General features: G+C 37.2%; 3 protein-coding genes across 4 annotated transcripts; 1 reads left to right on the top strand and 2 right to left on the bottom strand.

Annotated features, from left to right (window-relative positions):
* Positions 1-2,241: 2,241 nt before the first annotated feature.
* On the bottom strand, positions 2,242-10,789 carry LOC103933908 (uncharacterized protein At4g10930). 2 transcript variants are annotated; one of them, XM_048566583.1, is made up of 15 exons: positions 10,649-10,789; positions 10,386-10,491; positions 10,024-10,109; positions 9,782-9,872; positions 9,447-9,496; positions 9,127-9,196; positions 8,333-8,442; positions 8,166-8,231; positions 7,101-7,636; positions 6,846-6,920; positions 6,642-6,720; positions 4,595-5,876; positions 4,431-4,505; positions 2,841-3,971; positions 2,242-2,670 (listed from the first exon to the last, which is right to left on the bottom strand). In XM_048566583.1, exons 2-15 carry the CDS (start codon positions 10,455-10,457, stop codon positions 2,446-2,448), a joined length of 3,948 nt encoding a protein of 1,315 aa, XP_048422540.1. In that variant the 5' UTR covers positions 10,458-10,491; positions 10,649-10,789; the 3' UTR covers positions 2,242-2,445. The 2 variants fall into 2 exon arrangements, with proteins under 2 accessions (XP_048422540.1, XP_048422541.1); XM_048566584.1 differs by lacking the exons at positions 10,386-10,491; positions 10,649-10,789 and having other exon boundaries at positions 7,101-7,604; positions 10,024-10,074.
* A 3,156-nt stretch (positions 10,790-13,945) lies between these two features.
* LOC103933909 (calcineurin B-like protein 5) lies at positions 13,946-15,237 on the top strand. Its single transcript, XM_048566552.1, has 6 exons — positions 13,946-14,015; positions 14,098-14,180; positions 14,384-14,491; positions 14,616-14,639; positions 14,783-14,863; positions 14,941-15,237. Exons 1-6 carry the CDS (start codon positions 13,946-13,948, stop codon positions 15,235-15,237), a joined length of 663 nt encoding a protein of 220 aa, XP_048422509.1.
* Positions 15,238-17,602: 2,365 nt separating this feature from the next.
* Positions 17,603-19,647, bottom strand: LOC103933920 (GDSL esterase/lipase At1g71691-like). Its single transcript, XM_048566757.1, has 3 exons — positions 18,832-19,647; positions 18,086-18,312; positions 17,603-17,986 (listed from the first exon to the last, which is right to left on the bottom strand). Exons 1-3 carry the CDS (start codon positions 19,301-19,303, stop codon positions 17,648-17,650), a joined length of 1,038 nt encoding a protein of 345 aa, XP_048422714.1. The 5' UTR covers positions 19,304-19,647; the 3' UTR covers positions 17,603-17,647.
* Between the last annotated feature and the right edge of the window lie 1,578 nt (positions 19,648-21,225).

Genomic DNA, 21,225 nt, shown 5'->3' with positions numbered 1-21,225 from the left:
ACTATCACCGCCGCCAGAAACCCGAGCGTCAAATAAGAGATCGAAGCCTTAACAGTAGATCTGGAGAGGATGGTGTTGTAGCATCCAACAGGAGCCAGCAACCAGCGTCATCCTCAATCGATCAAATGATGAGTCAAACATGACCCTTGAACTAAACCCACCACCGCAGATGTGAAATCCACAAATGTGATAAAGTCGAAGAACGGCACAAGCAGTAAACGGATACAAGAAGGCATCAAAAGCAGTAGTCCCAAAAGTAAAAACAGCCGATAAAATCTTAATCCACATCAAATAGAAGCAGCCCAAAACTTCAAGACCTGATGTGTTTAGTTAAGGGAAAAGGAAGATGGTAGCGAAGAAAATGATTGAAATGGACGAATCTGCAGGTTGGTGGTGGAAATATGGAGGGTCTAGGGTTGAGGGAAAGTGGCTGCAAGATGGGGACTAGGATGAGAGAGGAACGCAGAAAGTAAAAAGAAAAATCCCGGGTCGTCGACTCTCAAAACGATGATCGAAGGGAAAAACTATTGAGGGGGGTGGAAAAGACGGAAGAGAGGGTGAGAAATTGAAGCTTAGCTGTTACGACTCTCTCAGAAACGGAGAGAAAAACCCCCACAGACAGAGGGAACTCGAGCTCATTAAAACACCTCAATTAAATAAAAATTACAATTCATACCATTATCATTCAAAACACCCAACCTCTTCAACTCCCTCATTGTAAACCGCGCAAAACACTCTCAGACTTCAACCTCCATCGCCTTGTAGTCATAAAACGCTCTCAAATTTCAACCTCCATCGCCTCCCACCACCTTTAACCTCCATTTTTTGGCCTCACAACACTTGTCTTGTTAACTTTGTGATGCTCAAAACGAATTCATACTTTAGCCCCGATTCCGACAAATGATTCGCACTTGCGCCTGAGAAGTCACAATCAAGTTTTTTTTTTCTTCCTATTTTCTTCTTGTTCTTCAATTCTTATGTTTTAGTTTATTTGAGGTGTGTTTTTGAGAAATTTGCTGTAATTTTGCACAATACACTTTTTTGGGTTTTGAATTTAAGCTTGTTTGGATGTTAAAATTGGTTTGGACATATCACAGATTTAGTCTGTTTGGATATATGTGTTGGCTCTATATATGTTTATTCATGGTGGCTATGTCTTTAGTCTAATCCCCACTCATCATGCTATTTTTCTTAGGTTATATACTCCATTTCAAATTCTAAGTTTTGTGGATTCAGATATTGCAACACAATGTCGATTTCCTGTTCTACGATTGTACATTGATATTCAAAATGTTTTGTGAATTCAGACACTGTATTGCAGTTTCTGTTTCCTATTTTGTGATTGTACATTGATATTCAAAAAAGCATGTGACAGCCACCAACTGCAACGCGGTGTCTATATTTCTTATTATGTGGATTCAGACACTTTGTTGCAGTGTTTGTCTCATGTTTTGTGCTTGGGCATTGATATTCAAATAGTTTTCGTGGATTTAGACACTACATTGCAGCGTTTGTTTCTTGTTCTACAATTGTACTTTGATATTCAAAAGTTTGTGATTCCAACACTGTCTGTTTCCTCTTATGTAGATTCAGACATTACAATGCACTGTTTGTTTCATGTTCTGTGATTGTGCATTAATATTCAAATAGTTTATGTGGATTCAAACACTGTGTTGTAGTGTCTATTTCATGTTTTGTGATTGTACCTTGATATTTGAAAGTTTATGTGATTTCGACACTGCCTTGAAGTGTTTGTTTCATGTTCTATGAATTCAAACATTTTGTTGCAGTGAGAGAGAGAGAGAGAGAGAGGAGACAGTGAAGAGGAGATAGTTAAGGGTTGGTTGGACATAACTGTGTTAAAATATAAACAGAGATAAGTAAATATGGATAGAAAAGTCAAATTCTTAGTATTTATAATCACTTAAAGCTTATATGACATTCATCATTGATCTAGGCCTAATTAATAAAAATATATCATTGATTTAAGTTTAAAACAAAAATATGTCATCGATACATATTTAAATAATTAAGTTTTTATTAATTTTTGGCTAAATTATCTTTTATTCTTTTATACAACGATATTTTATTTAACGGGTTGAGAATTTAGACTAAGTCACACAATGAACCAACAATGATAATAAACCCCCAACCAAGCAAGTCGAACTGAGAACTCCTACTCACAAGTGGAGAGGGCCGTGATACCATTTTTAACTACATGATTCTTAGTTGCATCAAGAGTAAGTGATGAAATTCTTGTATATGGTCGAAAAGCTCACGCAGGAAAACTCACCTGAATATATCATAAGCGCCCGGACACAAGTTCCTTCCTCAACTTATACAATGTTTGGGTTCGGGGTGCTTATATAAGGTCTCTCGAAACTATTTACAGATCAGTGGAGGTTCTGAATAAGTGAATAATTTGAGAGCTGAAAATGACTGTCGTTACAGAGGATCAGCTTCTTCCTTGTGTCGGGCTGTCTCAACGTACTGCTCGGCGAGTTTCTTCACCTTCTCACCTTCCTTGATCAGGAAATTTGCATTCTTGGATTGAGAATGGTATTTCATAACCTTATCAGTTGTTTTCGCCACAGCCCACTTATACTGTTCAGCCGTAATAACGCCACTCTTGCATAGTGGTCTGATGTGCTCCTTAATGTAGGCTTCCACCTGTGAAGGATTGGAAACAAGTCAGCCAAAATGACGTATTGGAGAAGAAACTCTCCTAATTCAATTACGTTAAGTTCATGAACAGAAAAATCCGTTCATGCGGATTTACAGAACGAAAGGAGCAATCTAAAGGTAAGTATAAGTTTTAGGGAAAAGTGGCTGGGAAAAACCTTCTTAGACACAGTACTGTTGCTATTAGACTGATTGTTGCACTCCGTACTCGATTTCTTCTTAGTTTTAACATTTCCACCTGGTTGTGGATGGTTCACTGAATCTTCTCCAGCAGAGGAGTTGCAACCAACGCTGGCAACAAGCATATTTTGCGCATTGTTCTTCTTACCCAATTCATTTGTTTTTACTGCTTGGTTTGGCTTTGGCTTTGGCTTTGGCACACAATCTTCATTCTCTTCAGAATCTTTATCTTTAACCAAAGCTTCGTCAATCAATCCAGATAGCTTTTCTGATGCTTCTGGAAAACTTTTTATCAGTGGTTCTTTATCGGGTCCATATAATTCTTCACATTCTGCAACAGTGAGCTCTTCACCTTCTTTGCCGAATAAGGATTCCAAGGGAACGCTAGTCTCATCATTGGCACCCTCCGTGATGGAGTTTTTCAAACCTGAACAAGTATGATTCTCGAGCATGCTGGAAGAATCTTTTCGTACTTCAACCATTGTCTCAGGCTTCTCAAGATCTAGATTATGATTAGATCTTTCAGGCTGAAGTGTAGAGAACACCAATTTCAATTTCGGCGCCCCTTCGTCTGGTTGTGGATTAGTTACTTTTGCAGCAGCGGCACCAATGTAGTCTTCATCTTCCAAATTATACTCAAAATCACCATATATGTCCAGATCAGGCTGAAAATCCATTTCAAAGACATTATGAGGCCCTTCCTCTCTGATATCTGCTGCGGGGCCATCTTCTTCAGCAGGAACTTCCAAATCAGGATGTGGACTATTTGGAGGAGAATCGGACAGAAGACCAGCATTTCTCAGTGCTGCTTCAATTACACGATCGGTTGAAAGTTCATTGGCAGCTTGTTCTGCTCTATCAGTGGGGACTGAAGATGGGGATGAACCATGTACTGGGGCTGCACCCGCACTAGATTTCCTATTTTCTGAACGACGCAATATCTCCTGGGAACATAGATTTGTATACACTAGCTTGCTGCTTGACCTATCAGCAACCCCCTTTTCTATATTAATTGCATCTGCAACAGCTAACTCCGTATCCGCAGTTCTCCGGATCACCGGCAGATTTGCTTTCTTCAAGAAGTGCTCAGTCAGACGATACAGCTGTGCCTGCAAGGCAGATGATTAACAAGTCCAAACCACCAATTAGCCTCCAGTTTCATGAAATTAAACAAATAAATGAGGCTAAAAAGATTTTTTTTAATTCGTACTAACATATCCTAAGAAACTCATGTTAATGCTCTCATCGGAGTGGTGGTTTGATTGAGATGGTGGTGGAAGCAGTTGTATGCCTAGCATATGTTTGCTTAATGAATCATTCCTCATGCAAGCTTATTCAAAATTAGGCGGCGAGGTTCATTTCTACCATTTCCTCATAAGAAAGTCAAAACTTTTTCCCCCTGTAATTTCCATTCAAAGACCAACAGAAGGCAGAACACCCTTTTCATGTTCCCAACCTTTTATTATAAAATAGAACTTATAAGAGTAACCTAACAAGAGATTTAATTATATCAATATCTAACACGCACCAATCTTGGTTAATAGAAGCATACACAAAGAAGTTCTTACCTGCCTCACTGATAAGGGGATCTTATTATGACGACTGGATGCCAAAACTGGTCTCATGTCTATCGGCAATTGAGCCTGCTCAAAGCAATCACAAAATTATATTATATAATCTGCAGAGCCAAACAGCATAAACGAATGGTTTTAAAAGTAAAGCTGTTACATACTAGCAAAGGGTAATTTGCTTTGAGTGTGTTATCTTCCTGTTTTTCATTTGTCGTGTTCGTGCCAGCACCACTTTTCCTGGCAAGAATCTCTAGAGCCCATTTTCTTTTGTCAGTTTTTACATCTCCAGTTTTATCAACCACTTCACTCGTGGTTTTGGATTTGGAAGCACCAGATGAAGAAACCAAGGACCCTTCCAAGCGTTTGTCTTGATGTACTTTGTTAGGTGCAGCACCATTCTCTGAGCTCGGAACATTATTCTTATTCCCATATTTCTCCAATGAAGGAGCCCTGCCTTTTGATGAAACCTTATTCGTTTCTGTGGAATTTGATGTAGAAACATTAAGAGATGACTTGGAAGAATTTTCCTTCAAGGTAAGCTGTTTACTATTCTGCTCTGAATTACCACCAGTTTTAAGAGCTAAGAGAGGCTTAATATCATCTTTTCTTGGGAGTACAGATATATCTGCTAAATACAACCTGGAAAGAATTGGATTTGTGGACTGCTTATCGGACTCCTGCTCTGTATCTGCACGCTCTGACCTCTCTTTCAGAAGGTTAAGGACTGACTTCAAAGTCTCAATCTTTTCAGGCTCTGTAGTTCCTATGCAGCGGTGCTTCCAAAATTCAATTTGCCAGTCCCGGTCCCATGCATGTTTTCTTCTTCCATTTGATGTCCCATAAATCTTCTTTGTTAGATTCTCACGTACTTTTCCCTTCTGCAACATTGCCTTCCTTGCCTTCGGTGCCAAATCTGGTACCTTCTTAACAGGTTCAGTTTGAGGTCCTGCTACAGCGGTCCTGAAGGCATGAAGAAGCTTTGGATTGAAAAGGTTTTCGCCAATACCTTTTGAAGAAATTTTACCAACAGCTTCTCTTATTTCTTTTCTCAGTGTCTGAACTGTCACAGACGAGTCCTTGTCCTCAGCGGCTCTCCTCATGATCTTTTTGACTCTCAAACCAGGCACAGTTTCTTGTTCTTGTGATAATTTATCTGCAGGATTAGAGCTTGCAAGGCCCTTAGAAGATTTACGCTTCGTAGTTCGAACAATGCTCATTATATCGGAAGTGGTGTTCCCCTCAACAGGAGGAGATGATAACGTACTATCTTTAGGAGCTACAGTCAGTATAGAACAGTTTTGAGAGTCATCTGGAACAGATTCTTTGGCTTGGTCATTGGAAGCTGTGGGTTGTGTTTTCTCATCCTTTCTGAGTTTCTTAACAGAAACTTTGGTCTCAATCTCAGGGTCAGTATCTCCACCATAATCAATATGGACGTCATCACTATTATTTCAAAAAGTCAAGGTAAAATAAAGTCAGAACCCTTGTTCTACTTGCTACGAAGCATCTAAAGCAAGCAAATCGACATTTGAAATACAATTTTTTCAAGAAAATGACAATAAAAATAGAAGATGGCTAAGATACAAATGTGAGGATAGTGAAACCACTTAAATTAACCTGCATTTTTGTTCAACCAGTTGAATTGACTTCTGCCAACATTTTCTTAATGCTTTTTGATATTTTCGTGATGAGTTTGTATTGCATCAAAGGGAAATAAAAGAGAGCTTTTGAGGAAATCTATAAAGAGGAAGCAGAAATTGAAAATTTGTGTTGCATGCATGTATTTTTAATGTGAATAAGTTATAAGACAATAATTGCACAAAAACATGCTGGTTTGGTTTAATCTACAAACTACCATAATACAATGGAATTAGAAATATAGTTACCACCTTACTGGAAACCAAAAGACAAGAAAAAGAGATAAGCCCTATGAACCCAAAATCTAATACACGAGAAACATGCCATCTGAATGAATCAAGGTCTACTATGGATAATGGAAACACAAAACATCCAACTTAATGTAAGAAACATCGGTGACATGCAGAGTTGAGGGTAGTAGAAAAAAATACATCCAACATAATTTAGGAATACTATATCGACAATTACACAACTGATGGTGACATAATATGAAAGAGGATAGCAGTAACAAAACCTGAGGTTACATAGCTAGCACTAATTGCTGAAAACCATATAAGAATGACAAGTGACCTGCAATCAATTCGCTTTCTCTTTCCACCAGCAGTCGATCCAGGGGAATCCAAATTAGTATCTGGTACAATCTCGTCAGCTGAAAACATTTCCATAATTAAGAAAAGCGCATGAGTGACTGGTGAATAAACAATTTAATTTTTGAAATCTGTTTGGTTCCGCTCCCAAGAAAAATTAAACACAGTAAATAATGTCTCAATATACCTATTGGTGAATATCCTTCCCAGGGATCATGCTGTTTCACATCCTCAATCACTTCTTTTGGTACGAGAGTGTCAGCTAGAAACATTTCAACAATAAATAAATGGTACATGAGTTACTGTTGTAAATCACCAGACAAAAATGTATGAAGACCCATTAACAAGAAACATTTCAACAATAAGCATATGAAAACTTCAGCTATATACTATCCTAACATGAAATAGAGGAGGCTCAAAAAAGGAAAAATATGTAAATTACCAGACAAAAATGTGCCCACAGATAACCCAAGATGAAGACCCATATTGGAGTCACTGTCAGACTGTTTGTTATCACTCTGTGATTCATTAAAGGACTTTCCGGAAGGATTCATGATGCCATCAAAACTACTAGGCTTTTGTGCTAAAGAATTTGAAGGTAAACTGGAGGTATCATTGGAAATGGACAGTTTTAGTTGCTGAGCTACAATAACTGGTTGGTTAATAGTTCTTTCCGGGGAAAGTTTTCTCAATTTGTGGCTATCATCAGAAGACGATACCAATTCTTTAGTTTCCAGGTCCTTTCCAACTTCACCAGTTGGCAAAACGCTCTCACTTGGTCCTCCAAACCAATGATTTTCGCCAACCATTGAGACCACAACAGCCGTCTCACCACTATCAGCAACAGATACAGATACCTTTCTAGAAAGATTATCCTCAGCTACAGGTTTACCATTAGCATTTTCTGGACCATACTGTCTGTTAGACCTCTGTACTGAATCTGCATCTGATTTTTTTGTCATTTCATCAGCTACACATCTACAGAACGAAAGGCAAAAAAAAAAAAAAAAAAACCATAATTAAAAAAAAATCAGTATGACAAGATATATGAAAAGAGGAGACCTAGGAATTTTAGGAAAAAAGAGAACTTTGTAATCAATTATGCCTGAATCTTGAGTACATAAATAAAGATAACCAAAGCTCACTAATCAGTCCAAGCGTAGAGGGATTGTTACTTGGCAGCAATTGTGAACATAAATGGTTGTCTTTGTCCCGGAGTCACAAATGAGATGGTATCATTACCTGATTTGAATTTTTAATCTAATTGGTTGACAACTCAAGATAGGGATCTCCACAACAAAAACAAAACTCCCATAGAAAGGACCCACAACCTAATTATCTCCATTAACATTGATTTTAATTATCACCAACGCTTGGCACATGCATGACAAGTTGTTATTGATAATTTAATGAAACTGAAGCTATAAGGAAAAGCCACGGACTAGACTTGGCAAAGGAGCAACAGTGCAACACCAATGAACAAAGGAATGATCTCCATGTAACTTACCTGGGGCATAACCATGTACTCTCAGATGTGCCCTCCGGATCAAATCCCACACAGAAAGCATGGTACCTGTCTCAAGTCAAGTCAAAAAGCAATTAGAAAACAACATTTTTACAAAATCATTTATCCGTTTGGAAAGAGTTAATGTAACACATTGCTTGATTCTTTACCATAAGTCACATGAATCACAAGCAATTGATGTATCGAGATTGGAATCTCCCTCAATAGCCACTGATCCACTTCGAATTTTGCAGCCATCTCCATCCAAGCAGGAAATTGCCTAGAAAATGATAAAGTAACAAAAGAATGTGATATCATTTGATCAAATGCTGAAAAGTAAACTTGAAGACAAAATAAAGACAAACAGCCTTGGGAAGAAAAGGAAACAATGGGGGTTTCTGAATCGGATCTAAATGGGAATGACTTGAAAAGTCTTTTTCAACACCTAGCATTAGCCTTACTTTTAACCATTACTTTAGTTTAGAGCCACATTAACCTCCAAACTCGTCTTTTTAGCTTTTGTTATTTGATTATTTTTCATGGAGCACATAACACTCCTGTATAAGAAAGCATATATCCTGTATAAAGTACTAATTCAACTCCTCTCGGATGCATCTTGGTGTAATGGGAACAGCTACATATTTCCCTAATGATGCTTATAAGCACAACACCACATCTCTGTTGTACGACCAAAGCACTGGGTCTTCAAAAGATATTGATGCATGGCACTTAAGAAACCCGGGGAACGAACTAAAATTCATAACTCATGGGTCCTGACTCATGGGATTCAAATGTAGAATCATTTAAGGAAAACAAATTTAGAACAAAAAACCACAAGTGTAAATGTACAATCTTCTTGGAAACACAGGTGTGAGTGGTCACCAAGTTTAATAAAAAAAACCTTTGAAAGAAATTATGAGGATTGCAAGAGTATTTTAAAAAGAATACGTGCAAGGATAATTACATTTTCATCAATGTAGTATGATGGAAATGAGAGTGTGTTATTCTTCCCTTCAATACTCCAGTCATCATCACTGCACAGATGAATATTGAAAAATTAGTCTCCGTTGAAACTTGTTCACAAAACAAATGTCTTGATTGTGAATTCGATAACACATTCCTTGAATTCAAATTTCATATGAACGCTACATACGAGTAGTAAGTCAAAGAAAACCATGTGTAAGAGACTAAGCCACATAAAAATGTGAACAAATCCTCACCAGTATACTTAAATGCATTATCCTTAATTACCAAAATACGTATTATCCTTAATTACCAAAGTACCTATAAGTTGAGTCCTCGTCCACTTTGCTGCTCCCAATCGTATCATATACCTTGACATTGAATTAAACTCATATGCTTTAGCACCACTTTGAAACAGCATCAACTCACTAATTCAAGAAAACTTCAAAACAAAATTTCCATTGCAACAAAAAGAACACTATCGAAAACAGACAGTTTAGAAATCAAAGTAACAACTGTGCTTTGAAAAAGTTGTACATTAATATAATTCTATTATCCATATCACGCATAAGTTCATAACGGAAATAATACTAAAACGATACAACAAGGATGAGAACAAAGAAAAAAGAAAATAACTTTTTATTTGCACCACTCACTGGAAGACATGTGATCATTTGGAATTCATTCTGGCAAAGCGGGCAGAGGTTTGTAATGGTAGCCCAATTGTCAATGCATGCGAAACAGAACCTGGAAAACCACAAGATGAACCCATGTCATTAAACAAAATTCTTATCGCTCTCTCTCTCTCTCTCTCTCTCTCTCTCTCTCTCTATCTCACACACACACACACACACACACACACACACACACATACAAAGCCACAGTCTAAAACACATACCAGTGCTGGCAGCAATCAAGAACACCCCTGTCGATAATAGCATTCATGCATATCCCACATGTTTCACCCTCGAAATTAGGATTGTCCTGCACATTATGACGGTAAAATAAAAAAGTTAATCTCTTACACATACGAAACCAAGCAGCTACACTTAACTTGCGTATCTAAACACACGAACAAGCAGGTCACGATTAACACTACATGAAAACGGTTCAACCATACACCGCAGCTCTTCAAATTTCAGTAATTGAATTTCCAAAAATGATCATTTCAATCTTAACAAAATGAATAAAGTTTCAATTGCATGAAAACTACTTGCAACAGCTCAATAAAAAAAATAAAAAATTGAACTTGAAGCTTACATTGTGATAATTCTCATCAACTCCAAAAGCTTCTTCCTCTTGTATGCCACTTGTAACTAAATCCACCTCCATTGTCTAACCAAAGAACTCGCAGCTTAATTAAAACCTAATTAAACAAACAATTACGAAAAATTAGAAGAAATAAAAATCGGATTTTGTATAATTTGGAGATCAGCTGTTTGACTATGAAAATAACTAGAATCGCAGAGGTCAAAATTGGAAAGAAGGAAATGAAATGGAAGCGACGAGAGCGGAGAGGTTACCGGTGAACGAGAGAGACCGCCACGTCTGTGTATTTTTGGGAGGAGAGAGCGATGGGGGGATGATCGACGCCAGGGTGTTGGAAACTCGGAAACTTGGAAGTTGGAAGCGTTTGTTACCGCTTACCACCCAACGGGATGACAAGGCCCAAAAGAAATTAACGTCTGTAAGGCCAATGAAATGCTATGATATCATTATCTGGGCTCAAAATATCACCATAATACCCCTGAGGCCCACATGATTCAACGGCCCAACTGTCACGTAAAAAAAATTAAGGAGAGTGAAATGCTAGGGTATGAGAGATTTTTTTCATGTACTCAGAACGAACACAAATTAGAGAATACAAATCAGTACATGATGTGTCATAACATAATCATTTTTTCACTTGTATGGTGTCATAACATAAGCGCTTTGTCACTTGTATTATAACACATGGCATACCGACCTGTGTTTCGAGTACACTGGAAAACCTCTCCTTAAGTACTAACGTTCAGACTATAAGTCGTGTTCGCCTATAGATTGCACACACAAAAACTCTCTCACCACTTGCATCGTGCCCTCTACCTAGCTCCATCCTCCCTGTTGCACTAACTTTGTCAGTATGGTCACGTATCACCAATTGGTCTGGTCAAAGAAATAAACTAAGAGTTATATTCCTACAATAGGAAATTTAATTTAGTTCAAAGAGGTGTGAGAGGCTTGATGACTTGTGTGTGTTAGGGCCCAATAATTTTACACACAGGCTCAATCACATTTCGAAGCCCAAAAGTAGGCACGAATTTCTTTTGAAAAAAAAAATTGAAGAACCATAGCATTTCGCGATTCATTGGTAAATCTACTTTGATTCTCTATCAACCAATAATGTAAACCATTAACAGGGTTAAAGCTAAACCGTTTGCAAGTCGGCATGCCACTTTGCTTTTCCTTGCTTTTCTTGAGACTCATTTTCCATGGGTTAGCAGTCAACTATCTCTTCTTAACGACTATATTTTTACACTAAAAAGTCAATCCTGATACTATTCACTTTACCTTTTATTTTGTTCTTATCGTTAAAACTCAAAGTTTTCAAGTCATTTTCATTAGTTCTCCTTTTCTTTTATTCGACCGCATCCCTTTTTGTATTTCACTAGTGAGCATACTATTTTGCTTCCCTTATTTTCTTGAGTATCAGTTTGTGCAATTGAATGGTAAAGGAAACAAAAGTTATTATTTTTTGAGCAAATGAAAATAAAGGTTATGATGAGGAGGAGGCCAATGATACTTTCTTACTAGTCGACACCTTTTTATGCCAACGTTTTCAATCCAATCTCGCTTCAAGCTGAATAAAGAATCATCTTCAAATATTCTTGACTTGGCCAAATACTTTTTATTCTTGGACACCAAATGCATTAAGCTATTATTGCCCCCCTTTCCCTCCTCCCCCCTCCCCAAACAAAGCATAATCACTTCGCCGATTTTGGCTTTTAACCCAAACAGTTCAGCTGAATGGAATTGTTTCACATCGGCTTTATCTCCAATAACCATATTGATTGACATGGTGTTTGCATCGGAGGTTGTGTTTTGGCCTTGTTCGTCATTGGAACATTGCTCTGATGAATCATCTTTTGAGTTAAACTTCGAAGATGTTCTTCTAAGCCAACCAAATTTTCTGTCTCAGCCAAACGAATAGGTGACCTAACTTCTTCTTCAGCCAAATAAACAATCTTCCTTGGCCAAGGCTTGATTACAGCCGGAGTGAGAATTCCCCCCTGGCATAACCATTCTTTAAAGGGAGTTTAAACGAAAAGCCCACAGTACTGTTTACTTTAACGAAAAATCACATTTTTACACTAAAAAGTCAATCTTGATACTATTCACTTTACCCTTTATTTTGTCCTTATCATTAAAATTCAAAGTTTTCAAGCCCTTTTCATTAGTTTTCCTTTCTTTAAATGGAATTGATTTGTACCTAAGAACAAAAGGGAATTGATCTGTCTTCGTTTACCCATTGTTCTTGTAGGGTGCCAGGAGTTGTCAGGTGGAAACATTGTTGAAAATAGCCGAATTTGGTACAACACTGCCTTTGCAACAAATATTTCTTTTCTTTCCAAATTTTGCTAAGATATTATCAATCAATCATGTTATCTTTTTAGGAAAACACTCAAACTGGATACCTAATTTGATATGACTAATTATCGAGAAACTCACATCAATCAGCAAAAACTAATAGTCGACGTTTACGTCCACGTCTCTTAAAATCAGCCTAAGATTTATTGTACAAGGAGTGTTTTTCCAAGAGAACTTATTAAAGAGAAGAACCAGATTCCAAAATTTCAAATCTAAAACAATGAGCATTGCTAGGGAATTAATTTGTTGGTCTTCAATCAATGCATGTGGAAATGCTTACAAGTTACAAGTTAGAATTTAATTGGTGAGCTCAAATATTTAAGCCCTCACACTATATTCACCCTTCTTTTTTCATATAATACTCCATAAATCCACGCCAATAACGTATGTAACTGTTATAGAATTATTCGTTAATTGTCACATTAGCATCTGCCCATATAAGTGCTCGTTTGGATATGATTTTAAAATAACTGAAGGTGCTTTTGGTGAAAATGTTTTTGGAACCAATCCTTAGTAAAATGCAAGTAAATTCTGGAAAAGCACTTTAAGTGCTTTTGGAACCAAAAAAACATTTTCTCTAAAAGTGCTTTCAATCATTTTAAAAGCACATCCCAACGAGCCCTAAATTGTTGTCATCGTACCATTCGCCAAACACTTGTTTCAACATAAGCCATACAAAATATTTGACTTTCGTTGGTCAGTCAGTAACTGTCGTTTATGAGATTTGAATTCAATCTTCGAAAGCACAAACGGTAAGTTCCACTAGCTTTTGGGAAAACTTCATATGTGAACTTATACATGAGTTGTAACGTGCCACCTCTAAAAAAAAGTTACAAGATTTGTCACTCAAGTAATTCGAAACATGTTTCTGGCACTAACTTCGTATAGTTTTCCATCCCATAAATCAATAGAAACAAGGAGTGAGGGTAAACATACCTCCTTGCTGACAAAGTGTGACGCTTATAGGGTTATATAATGTGACCTACCCATTTCTAGGGCACATTGTATTGTACAACTACAAAACCCTCCCCAACAAGCTCTCACGTTGGAAGCTCATGAACCGTCAGAGAAACGTGCAAAGTCCACGTTTGCACAAGCTCTCTCGACTCTAGATTTTTTAAAAAACATTTAAGATCAATCTGTACTAATCTTTTCCAACTGAAGACAGTTTTTTTATCCGTAAAGCGTTTAGAATGGGTTGTGTTTGCATGAAGCAGAGACTTAAATGTGAAAACTTAGCAGTTCTTGCTTCTCAAACCTGCTGTAACTAAGCTTCTTCATTTAAATTAAACTGACTTGTTAATTGGAATTTACTGTGTACATTTACATTATTTGGTTTTTGCAGTTAAGGTAAATGAGATTAAATCTTTGTACGAGTTGTTGAGGAAGTTGAGCAGTTCTATAGTTGATGATGGCCTTATAAGCAAAGTAATAAGCTTCATCTCTTCTATAAGTTAATTTACTCGTTGTAAGATTTTCATCCTGTGATTCGGTATCATTTTACGCGTCGTGTCATAGGGTGAGCTTTGTGGCCTAAGTTTTTCTAAATTCGAAATGCTGATCTTTTACTGCTAGTGAAAACATTCTGTTTGTTTTCGGACAACTCATCTTTGCATTGCTTAACCTAATAGGTCTTCCATATGTTTGACACGAAACGTGATGGGGTGATAGAATTCGAAGAGTTTGTTCGATGTCTGAGTGTATTCCACCTGGAAGCACCCCAAGCAGAGAAGGCTAATGTAAGAAACCCTGCAGATTTTTTTTCTTTCATTTGAATGCATGTGGCAATAAGTATGAAAGATTGCATAAAAAAGTTTGGCATATGATTTGGCAGTTGCATATCAATTGTATGATATATGGCAGACAAGCTTCATCGAACGCAAAAAGGTAAACAAAATGATTAAGTTGTTTAACGAAATGATTAACGCGAACACCTTGAGAAGACATATCAAATCTTACTTCTAAGCATTTAATTGAATTAGTAGATATATACAGATAAGGTACTAATCGTTTGAGGTACATTATGAAAGGTGAAAGAAATGGTTCTCGAGCTTTTGAAAGAGTCGGACTTGATCCTGTCTAATGACAGTGTTGAAGTGATAATTGATAAGGTAAGACATGCAAGATTTAAAAGGCTACATGTAATCAGTTATCGAATAAGTTCATCTTTTGGTTTGAAACTCTATAGACATTTGAGGAAGCAGACTTAAAGGGAGACGAAAAGATTGATCTCAAAGAGTGGAATGAGCTCGTGAATTGCAATCCGTCCTTATTGAAGAACATGACAATTCCATACCTCAAGTATTTCCACCTTTACCAATATCTAATTTTATGTTTCATTACAATTCAAGTAAAACCTTACAACCATCAAAACGCTATGTCAAAGCTGATAGAATTTTTCATTCAATGCAAGGACATCATAACCTCATTTCCTAGTTTCGTGATGAAAACAGACAATGAAGACAGCAATAACATCTACCTCTAAATCGGATCCCATTGCATTACCAAAAGGTAAAACATATACAATGCACTTTTAGTAATGTCATTTGTATACTGATATGTACGATTTAATGTTGTAAACAGTTGATGCAAAAAGTATAGTGACAAAAATTTCGAGGAGCTTCTCTGTTTGATCTTTGTTTTATAGAGAGTATGGCCATTGCTACAGCTTTTCCATAGAATCAATTGATAGGAGCATATTTAGGCGACTTACTTAACTTGTTTTCGTGCATTTATGTTGTTAATTCATAGTTGTTTTAGTAGTTTAAGCTATTTTCATTTGTTTTTAGGTCCTAATGGCAAAGGGAGCAAGAAAGTGCATTTTGAGGCTATTTGGAGCATTTTTGGGCATGGATTGGATAGCTTAACCATGGAGCCAAGAGGATGGACGAAATTGAAGGCCATTTATGCACTTTAGGACATAAAACAAAGGGCCTAGCCCAATCAAACAATCCTTTGAGCCATGTAAAACCTCTAGCCCAATCAAACAATCCATCAAAGCCATGCAAAACCACCATTCACACACACATGCACTCACATGCATTCACATGCATTTCAAGCACAAAAACTGCCAATGCCATGCATCCCTTATGCCATTTTCAGATTTCCACCAACTAACCTAGTTGTCACTCACATGCATTCATCATAATTCACCCTAGCTACCACCATTCACACACACATGCACTCACATGCAATTCACATGCATTTCAAGCACAAAAACAAGTCAATGCCGTGGCTACCCATCCCATTTCCAGCTTTCACATGCACACACATGCAATTCCAGCACCAACAACTCCTTTGTGCCGTGTACCCCTTATACATTCCACCTAATCCACATGCATTTCCAACCTAGCAACACCCCTTTAATCATTCTCCTAGCTATCATTCACATGCTCTCCCATCCATTCTCTCCCTACAAAAACCACACACACTTCATTCAATTGTCATTCACAATTCAATTCACTCTCCATTCTCATTACCAAACACAAACAGCAACCTTGTTGCCGTGCCTTCCCTTATAATCCAAACACCACTCCTCTTCCATTTCCATCACTCCCCAACCCTCCAAAACACTATCCAACCATCCCTCCATACAAACACCAATCCAAAATCTTTCCTTAGACCTTATGCTACAACAAAGAGGAGGAGAAGTGTGCCTAAACGTTCATACAATTCAAGTTTGAGTTGTTGGAATGTTTAGGTGTTTCTTTTCCTCGATTCCAATGTTTAATTTCAATTCTCTTTGTTTTGTACGTATGAGGAACTAAACCCCCCTTAGCTAGGGGGGATTCGAAATACATGTTTATGCTTGCAATATGATTTGATTACTTCCAATTGCGTTTCATAAGTTGTGGATTCAATTTGTTTAACTATTTGAGTGATAACCTATTTATGTATGTTTATTGAGAGTGCACGCTTAATTTTCATGCATGAATATGACGCTAGAATATAAGTAAGTTTCACCTAATAGTTATAAACTTATATTCACAAGTAGTGGAGGTTGCTTATAAACAATCGCGTTAAGTAAATTCTTGGCATAAGTTTCATGCAATTCATAGTAACGAATGCCTCGTCAACACTTATGGTTTTCAAAGAACTTAATGATTCTTGCTTGTATCTCTATTATGCAATTCATGTAGGGAACTTGTGGGGAATGCTTTGGGTTGTCGTATGCAATCATCCAATTCATTAACTTAAGGAAAACTTGACGGTTAATTTAAGCGAACCTAATTAACCCGGGGTGTTGAGAATTCATGGTTTATTGAAAAGCAATTAGAAATCATTTTGTATTCAAGTATAACATGTGTGGAGATGAACCCCTTAGCTAGCTTCCCATCCATTCAATTCCATTAAATTCGTATTTACAATTTGTTTTCTTTGCAATCTATCCATTTTAGTTTAATCTCGTCCAAACCTCAATCCCCCCCCCATATTTTGTTTAAGTCTTAGTCTTAATTTATCTTATTTTGAGTTTTGCATTCTTTGAGTCTAGTATAGAGTTTTAAACTTGTTTTTACGTTTTTGAGTCAAATCAAGTGATTAACAATCCCTCCTAATCCCCGGTCCAGAACGATCCCTACTTACATACTTACTACAATTGTCAAAAAGAGGGTTTAATTTGTGTGCGTATAATTCTCGCATCATCAATAGGAGCTCGATACTACCATATCCCCCAAGTTCATTGGATAGCACATTTTCGTGTGCAGGCCATTCCATACATTATCAACTAGGATGGCATTGACTGCATCAGTTGGATGGAACTAATCCCACCAGACATGATTAGAAGCATCATTGCATGCCATATCCAGTGATAAACACATGACAAAACCCTTGTGCTCCCTTAACCCACAGAAAGTAACAGTAGTTTCATTGAAACTTGAACAAGATCATGAAATTCACACATCATTAGTATACAGACTTTCTGCTAAGAAATTTTTCGGTAACTGATAGGAATTAACAAGTTTAGAAAACCTTTCACCGTAATGTGCAAAGTTCTTTATGATATCCATGGAACCTTCAAACATATTGTAGAAGATGATGTTGGTAACGGGAAGCTCTTCGCGGAGCTCCTCGATCATATACCTCATCACAAAGTTGAACTCCATTACCATGTTGTTTATCTCCTCAATACATTGTCCATCCTTCACTCTGTACTGAGATAAATAGTGAGGTGCACAGCCTATCAGTGCGAGCCTCATTACTACCACCTTCATCACATTTATGTTGTACAAGTTCTGCACCATCAAAATACACAGAAATCTCTGAGTAATCGATAAAACTCTGAATTAGGAAACTAATTGAGTGTGATTCGAAAGATCACCTTAATTTCCTACCTCAATGTGGATGTTAGAAACTGATTGAAACCCCAGGGAAAGTACAGATTTTGTACGTTGGACACATTGTGCAAATAGTAATGTATGTAGTCGTTGATTCCAATCGAAATGTAAAGCATCGAATTTGAGACGAGATCGATTGTAGCTTGCTCCCCCAAACTTATTATAAACTAATGATAGATGTCTGTGAACTGCTGAACTTGCTAACTGAAGGAAACATGTTAACCCTGCAGGGAAAAACTACATCAACACTCGAATTAAGAAACCTTAAATGCTACATTAAACATATTAATTAAAGAGATTATATTAAACAGATAAACGCATGATTGGGGGGAAAATGAAGCATGTTGCACTACCAATTCTAAGCCGCTGGTGAATATAATTCCAGCACTGGCAGACGCAAAATTCAATCCATGAATCATCTCTTCCACTCTTCCGTTCTGTCCAAGATAACTTGGTATGAAAGGAAGCCCGAGACGGAGTGCTAATAGAAAAAAAAAATCCAGAGAGAAAATCTTGATAGAAAATTTCATCAGAAAATTCCTTCATGAAATGAAAATTGGTGGACAAAAATCCTTATATTTTTAGATGTCTTCCATTGAGGGTTCCAAGAAAATCAAAAGCTCCTCTCAACCTCTGCATTTCTTAGAAAAATAAATACAATTAAATGAATCAAGAATTTAGAAAAAAACCAGATGAAAAAAACTAGAATTTGAGCAAGAAAATGGTTAAAGAAGCAACATTACCAAGATAATCAACAGGGATTATGCCATTGCAGAACCTCCCAATGGGTTGGTGGGTATCGAAGTCTCGCCCGTAGGGGAGGTGGTCGGCATGGGCGAAGGTTCCGAGGAAGTTGTTGGTGCCACAGTCGACGGAGGAGTCTCCGATGACAAAGAGCGCCGGGACGAAGGGAGTTGGGTTTGACTCGATTGAGGCTGTTGGGGTCGGAGGGAAGGAAGAAGAAGAAGAAGAAGAAAAAGGTGAGAAAGTGGGACCCATTGAATTTATGAGCTCTTGGGAATACAGAGGATAACATGGTTGTGCAGCGGTGGTGGATAAGAGAATGTAGAGCAAAGCAACAAGAAGCTTGATCGCCATGGTTGTTGGTCGTTTAGACAGAGAGAGGAATAAGATGGGGTTTTGGTGGGTAAAATGGGGGCAGTTACGGACTGCAAATTGCAATCTTGGCATTGGGGTTGAAAGCCACGGGCTCATAAAATTTCATCACTGGCCTAAATGTTTTTGTGGGCTTTACAATCATGGGGTTTTTCTTAGTAAAATATGTTTGAATTTCGTGAATAACGAGTTTAATATCAATATTTAATTTTCCCGCTCTCTTATTATAAATATATACTTCTGTATAAAAAAATAAAAAAAAAATAAAAAGAAAGAAAGAACAAGAAACGTGAATTGGCCCAAATATTCATATCTTCTAGTATATATAGCCTTGCTAAACTTTTTCATGTCAAGTGCATTTGCTTCTTGTCCTTGTCACTTGAGTTACAAGTCCTCACAATACTTCTTCTCATTTTGTTATCATGAGTAGAAGGATGTGTATCAGTCTTGCTATCTATCAATGTTTAAACTTATGATATCCACACTTTAAGCCAAGAACTTAATAAGATGTCTTCATATATTTCCGGGTGATGTTATTTGAAAACATAAAACATACACATTTTTTACGCACTTTGTAATACAAACACAGACAAAATACAATGGTATGACCCACCTCTTATATAGTGTGTCAACAAGTGTGTCAATATTTCGTGATCAAATAATTTTGTTGTACATATTTTGTAAGGCTTCAAGAATTAATCAAGTCCTAAACTTATTATCATCTCATGAGTCGTGAGCATTGTAAGAACCATGTGTTCCCAAATTAAGGCTTGAAGAAATGCCGCTTTTCTCTGACAAACTTGCGTCAAAGCGGGGTAAGAAGATGTGGTTGCAGATCGAGGCGATGTCAACATGTGTCCAACGGCAGCCGACCATAACAGTATTCCAATTTCCTCCAACGGCCACTTCAGGAGGAGCGTCTTCCTTTCTGAGAAAGTCGGTCCCTCGCTCAGAGGCTGATTGTTTGCCTTTCTGTTTGGTGTCCTTCTCATTCTTTTTTATTTTGTGCGGTCATGGTTAAGGCGCGTCAATATTTTATATTGATTTTTTTATAGAGATAATAAGACAAAAAACAATAGAAATATAAAATGTTGACGTGACTTAACCGTGACCGCATAAATAAGAAGGGATGAGAATGACACCCAAACCAAGAGGGCTGACAATCTGTCTCCCCCTCGCTCTCGCGCTAGTTATCAATGAGTAGGACTACCATGCAGTCGTCCTAATAAGTCGGTCCCATGAGGTCTCCTCTTCTACCGTTGTATATCAACAGTTTTTAATAAATGAATAATTTCGTTCAAAACAAAATGGCTCTTTTTTTTTTTTTTTTTTTTTTTAAGACAAAATGATTATTGAATAGCCCTTAAAAATTAACGTGAAAATCTACTTATAATTCAAGCGATTAAGATCATCTACTTATAATTCAAGCGATTAATATCGTTTGTCTTTTTTTTTTTTTTTTTTTTAAGACAAAATGATTATTGAATAGCCCTTAAAAATTAACGTGAAAATCTACTTATAATTCAAGCGATTAAGATCATCTACTTATAATTCAAGTGATTAATATCGTTTGTCTTACTTTCAAGGTCCGTATTCAGTGCTCGACTCTTTCGATATCAATTAGGTAAGGAGCTTGATCATGGTGCTGCAATAATGCTTCTGTTCTGAAGAGGGTTCAGATATGGAGTGTAGGGTTGTGTGGCACATGAAGAGCCATGATGTAGTGCTATCAGACGGCTCAGAAAACACGATAGTCCTACAGTCTCCTTCAATTATTGTTGTTCGTGATCATCGAAATAATGCAACCACTACAATTAGCTTTGCCCAAAATAAAATTAAAGAGCATAAAAAGTTGCACATATAAAGCTTTTCGTTGCATATATGACAGATAATGCTGTTCTATGATTAAAGGTAGAAAATTTTGCACAAGAAACTGAACCAATCGCCGTACATCTTTTGATGAAAATTATGAACCGTTCAAATAACGGTAGTGCTTTTCACACAACTATTTTCACTTCTCA

This window comes from the organism of the source record quoted next, unplaced genomic scaffold (genome assembly GCF_019419815.1).
Source record: "Pyrus x bretschneideri cultivar Hongxiangsu unplaced genomic scaffold, Pyrus_bretschneideri_v1 Contig42, whole genome shotgun sequence".
Taxonomy (NCBI): domain Eukaryota; kingdom Viridiplantae; phylum Streptophyta; class Magnoliopsida; order Rosales; family Rosaceae; genus Pyrus; species Pyrus x bretschneideri.
The sequence above is the reverse complement of the archived record's forward strand: the minus strand, read 5'-3'. Positions and strand labels throughout refer to the sequence as shown.

Excerpts from the sequence above, each read along its gene's own strand:
- LOC103933908 (XM_048566583.1), bottom strand. The coding sequence starts at position 10,457 with ATGGAGGTGGATTTAGTTACAAGTGGCATACAAGAGGAAGAAGCTTTT. Across the intron at positions 6,721-6,845 it reads GGAAGGATATTCACCAATAG|CTGACGAGATTGTACCAGAT; the intron begins GTATATTGAGAC and ends AAATGTTTTCAG. Across the intron at positions 3,972-4,430 it reads TCCCCTTATCAGTGAGGCAG|GCACAGCTGTATCGTCTGAC; the intron begins GTAAGAACTTCT and ends TCTGCCTTGCAG.
- LOC103933909 (XM_048566552.1), top strand. The coding sequence starts at position 13,946 with ATGGGTTGTGTTTGCATGAAGCAGAGACTTAAATGTGAAAACTTAGCA. Across the intron at positions 14,181-14,383 it reads ATGATGGCCTTATAAGCAAA|GTCTTCCATATGTTTGACAC; the intron begins GTAATAAGCTTC and ends TTAACCTAATAG. Across the intron at positions 14,640-14,782 it reads GCTTCATCGAACGCAAAAAG|GTGAAAGAAATGGTTCTCGA; the intron begins GTAAACAAAATG and ends ACATTATGAAAG.
- LOC103933920 (XM_048566757.1), bottom strand. The coding sequence starts at position 19,303 with ATGAGCCCGTGGCTTTCAACCCCAATGCCAAGATTGCAATTTGCAGTC. Across the intron at positions 18,313-18,831 it reads AATCCCTGTTGATTATCTTG|GGTTAACATGTTTCCTTCAG; the intron begins GTAATGTTGCTT and ends TTTTCCCTGCAG. Across the intron at positions 17,987-18,085 it reads TTTCTAACATCCACATTGAG|AACTTGTACAACATAAATGT; the intron begins GTAGGAAATTAA and ends TTGATGGTGCAG.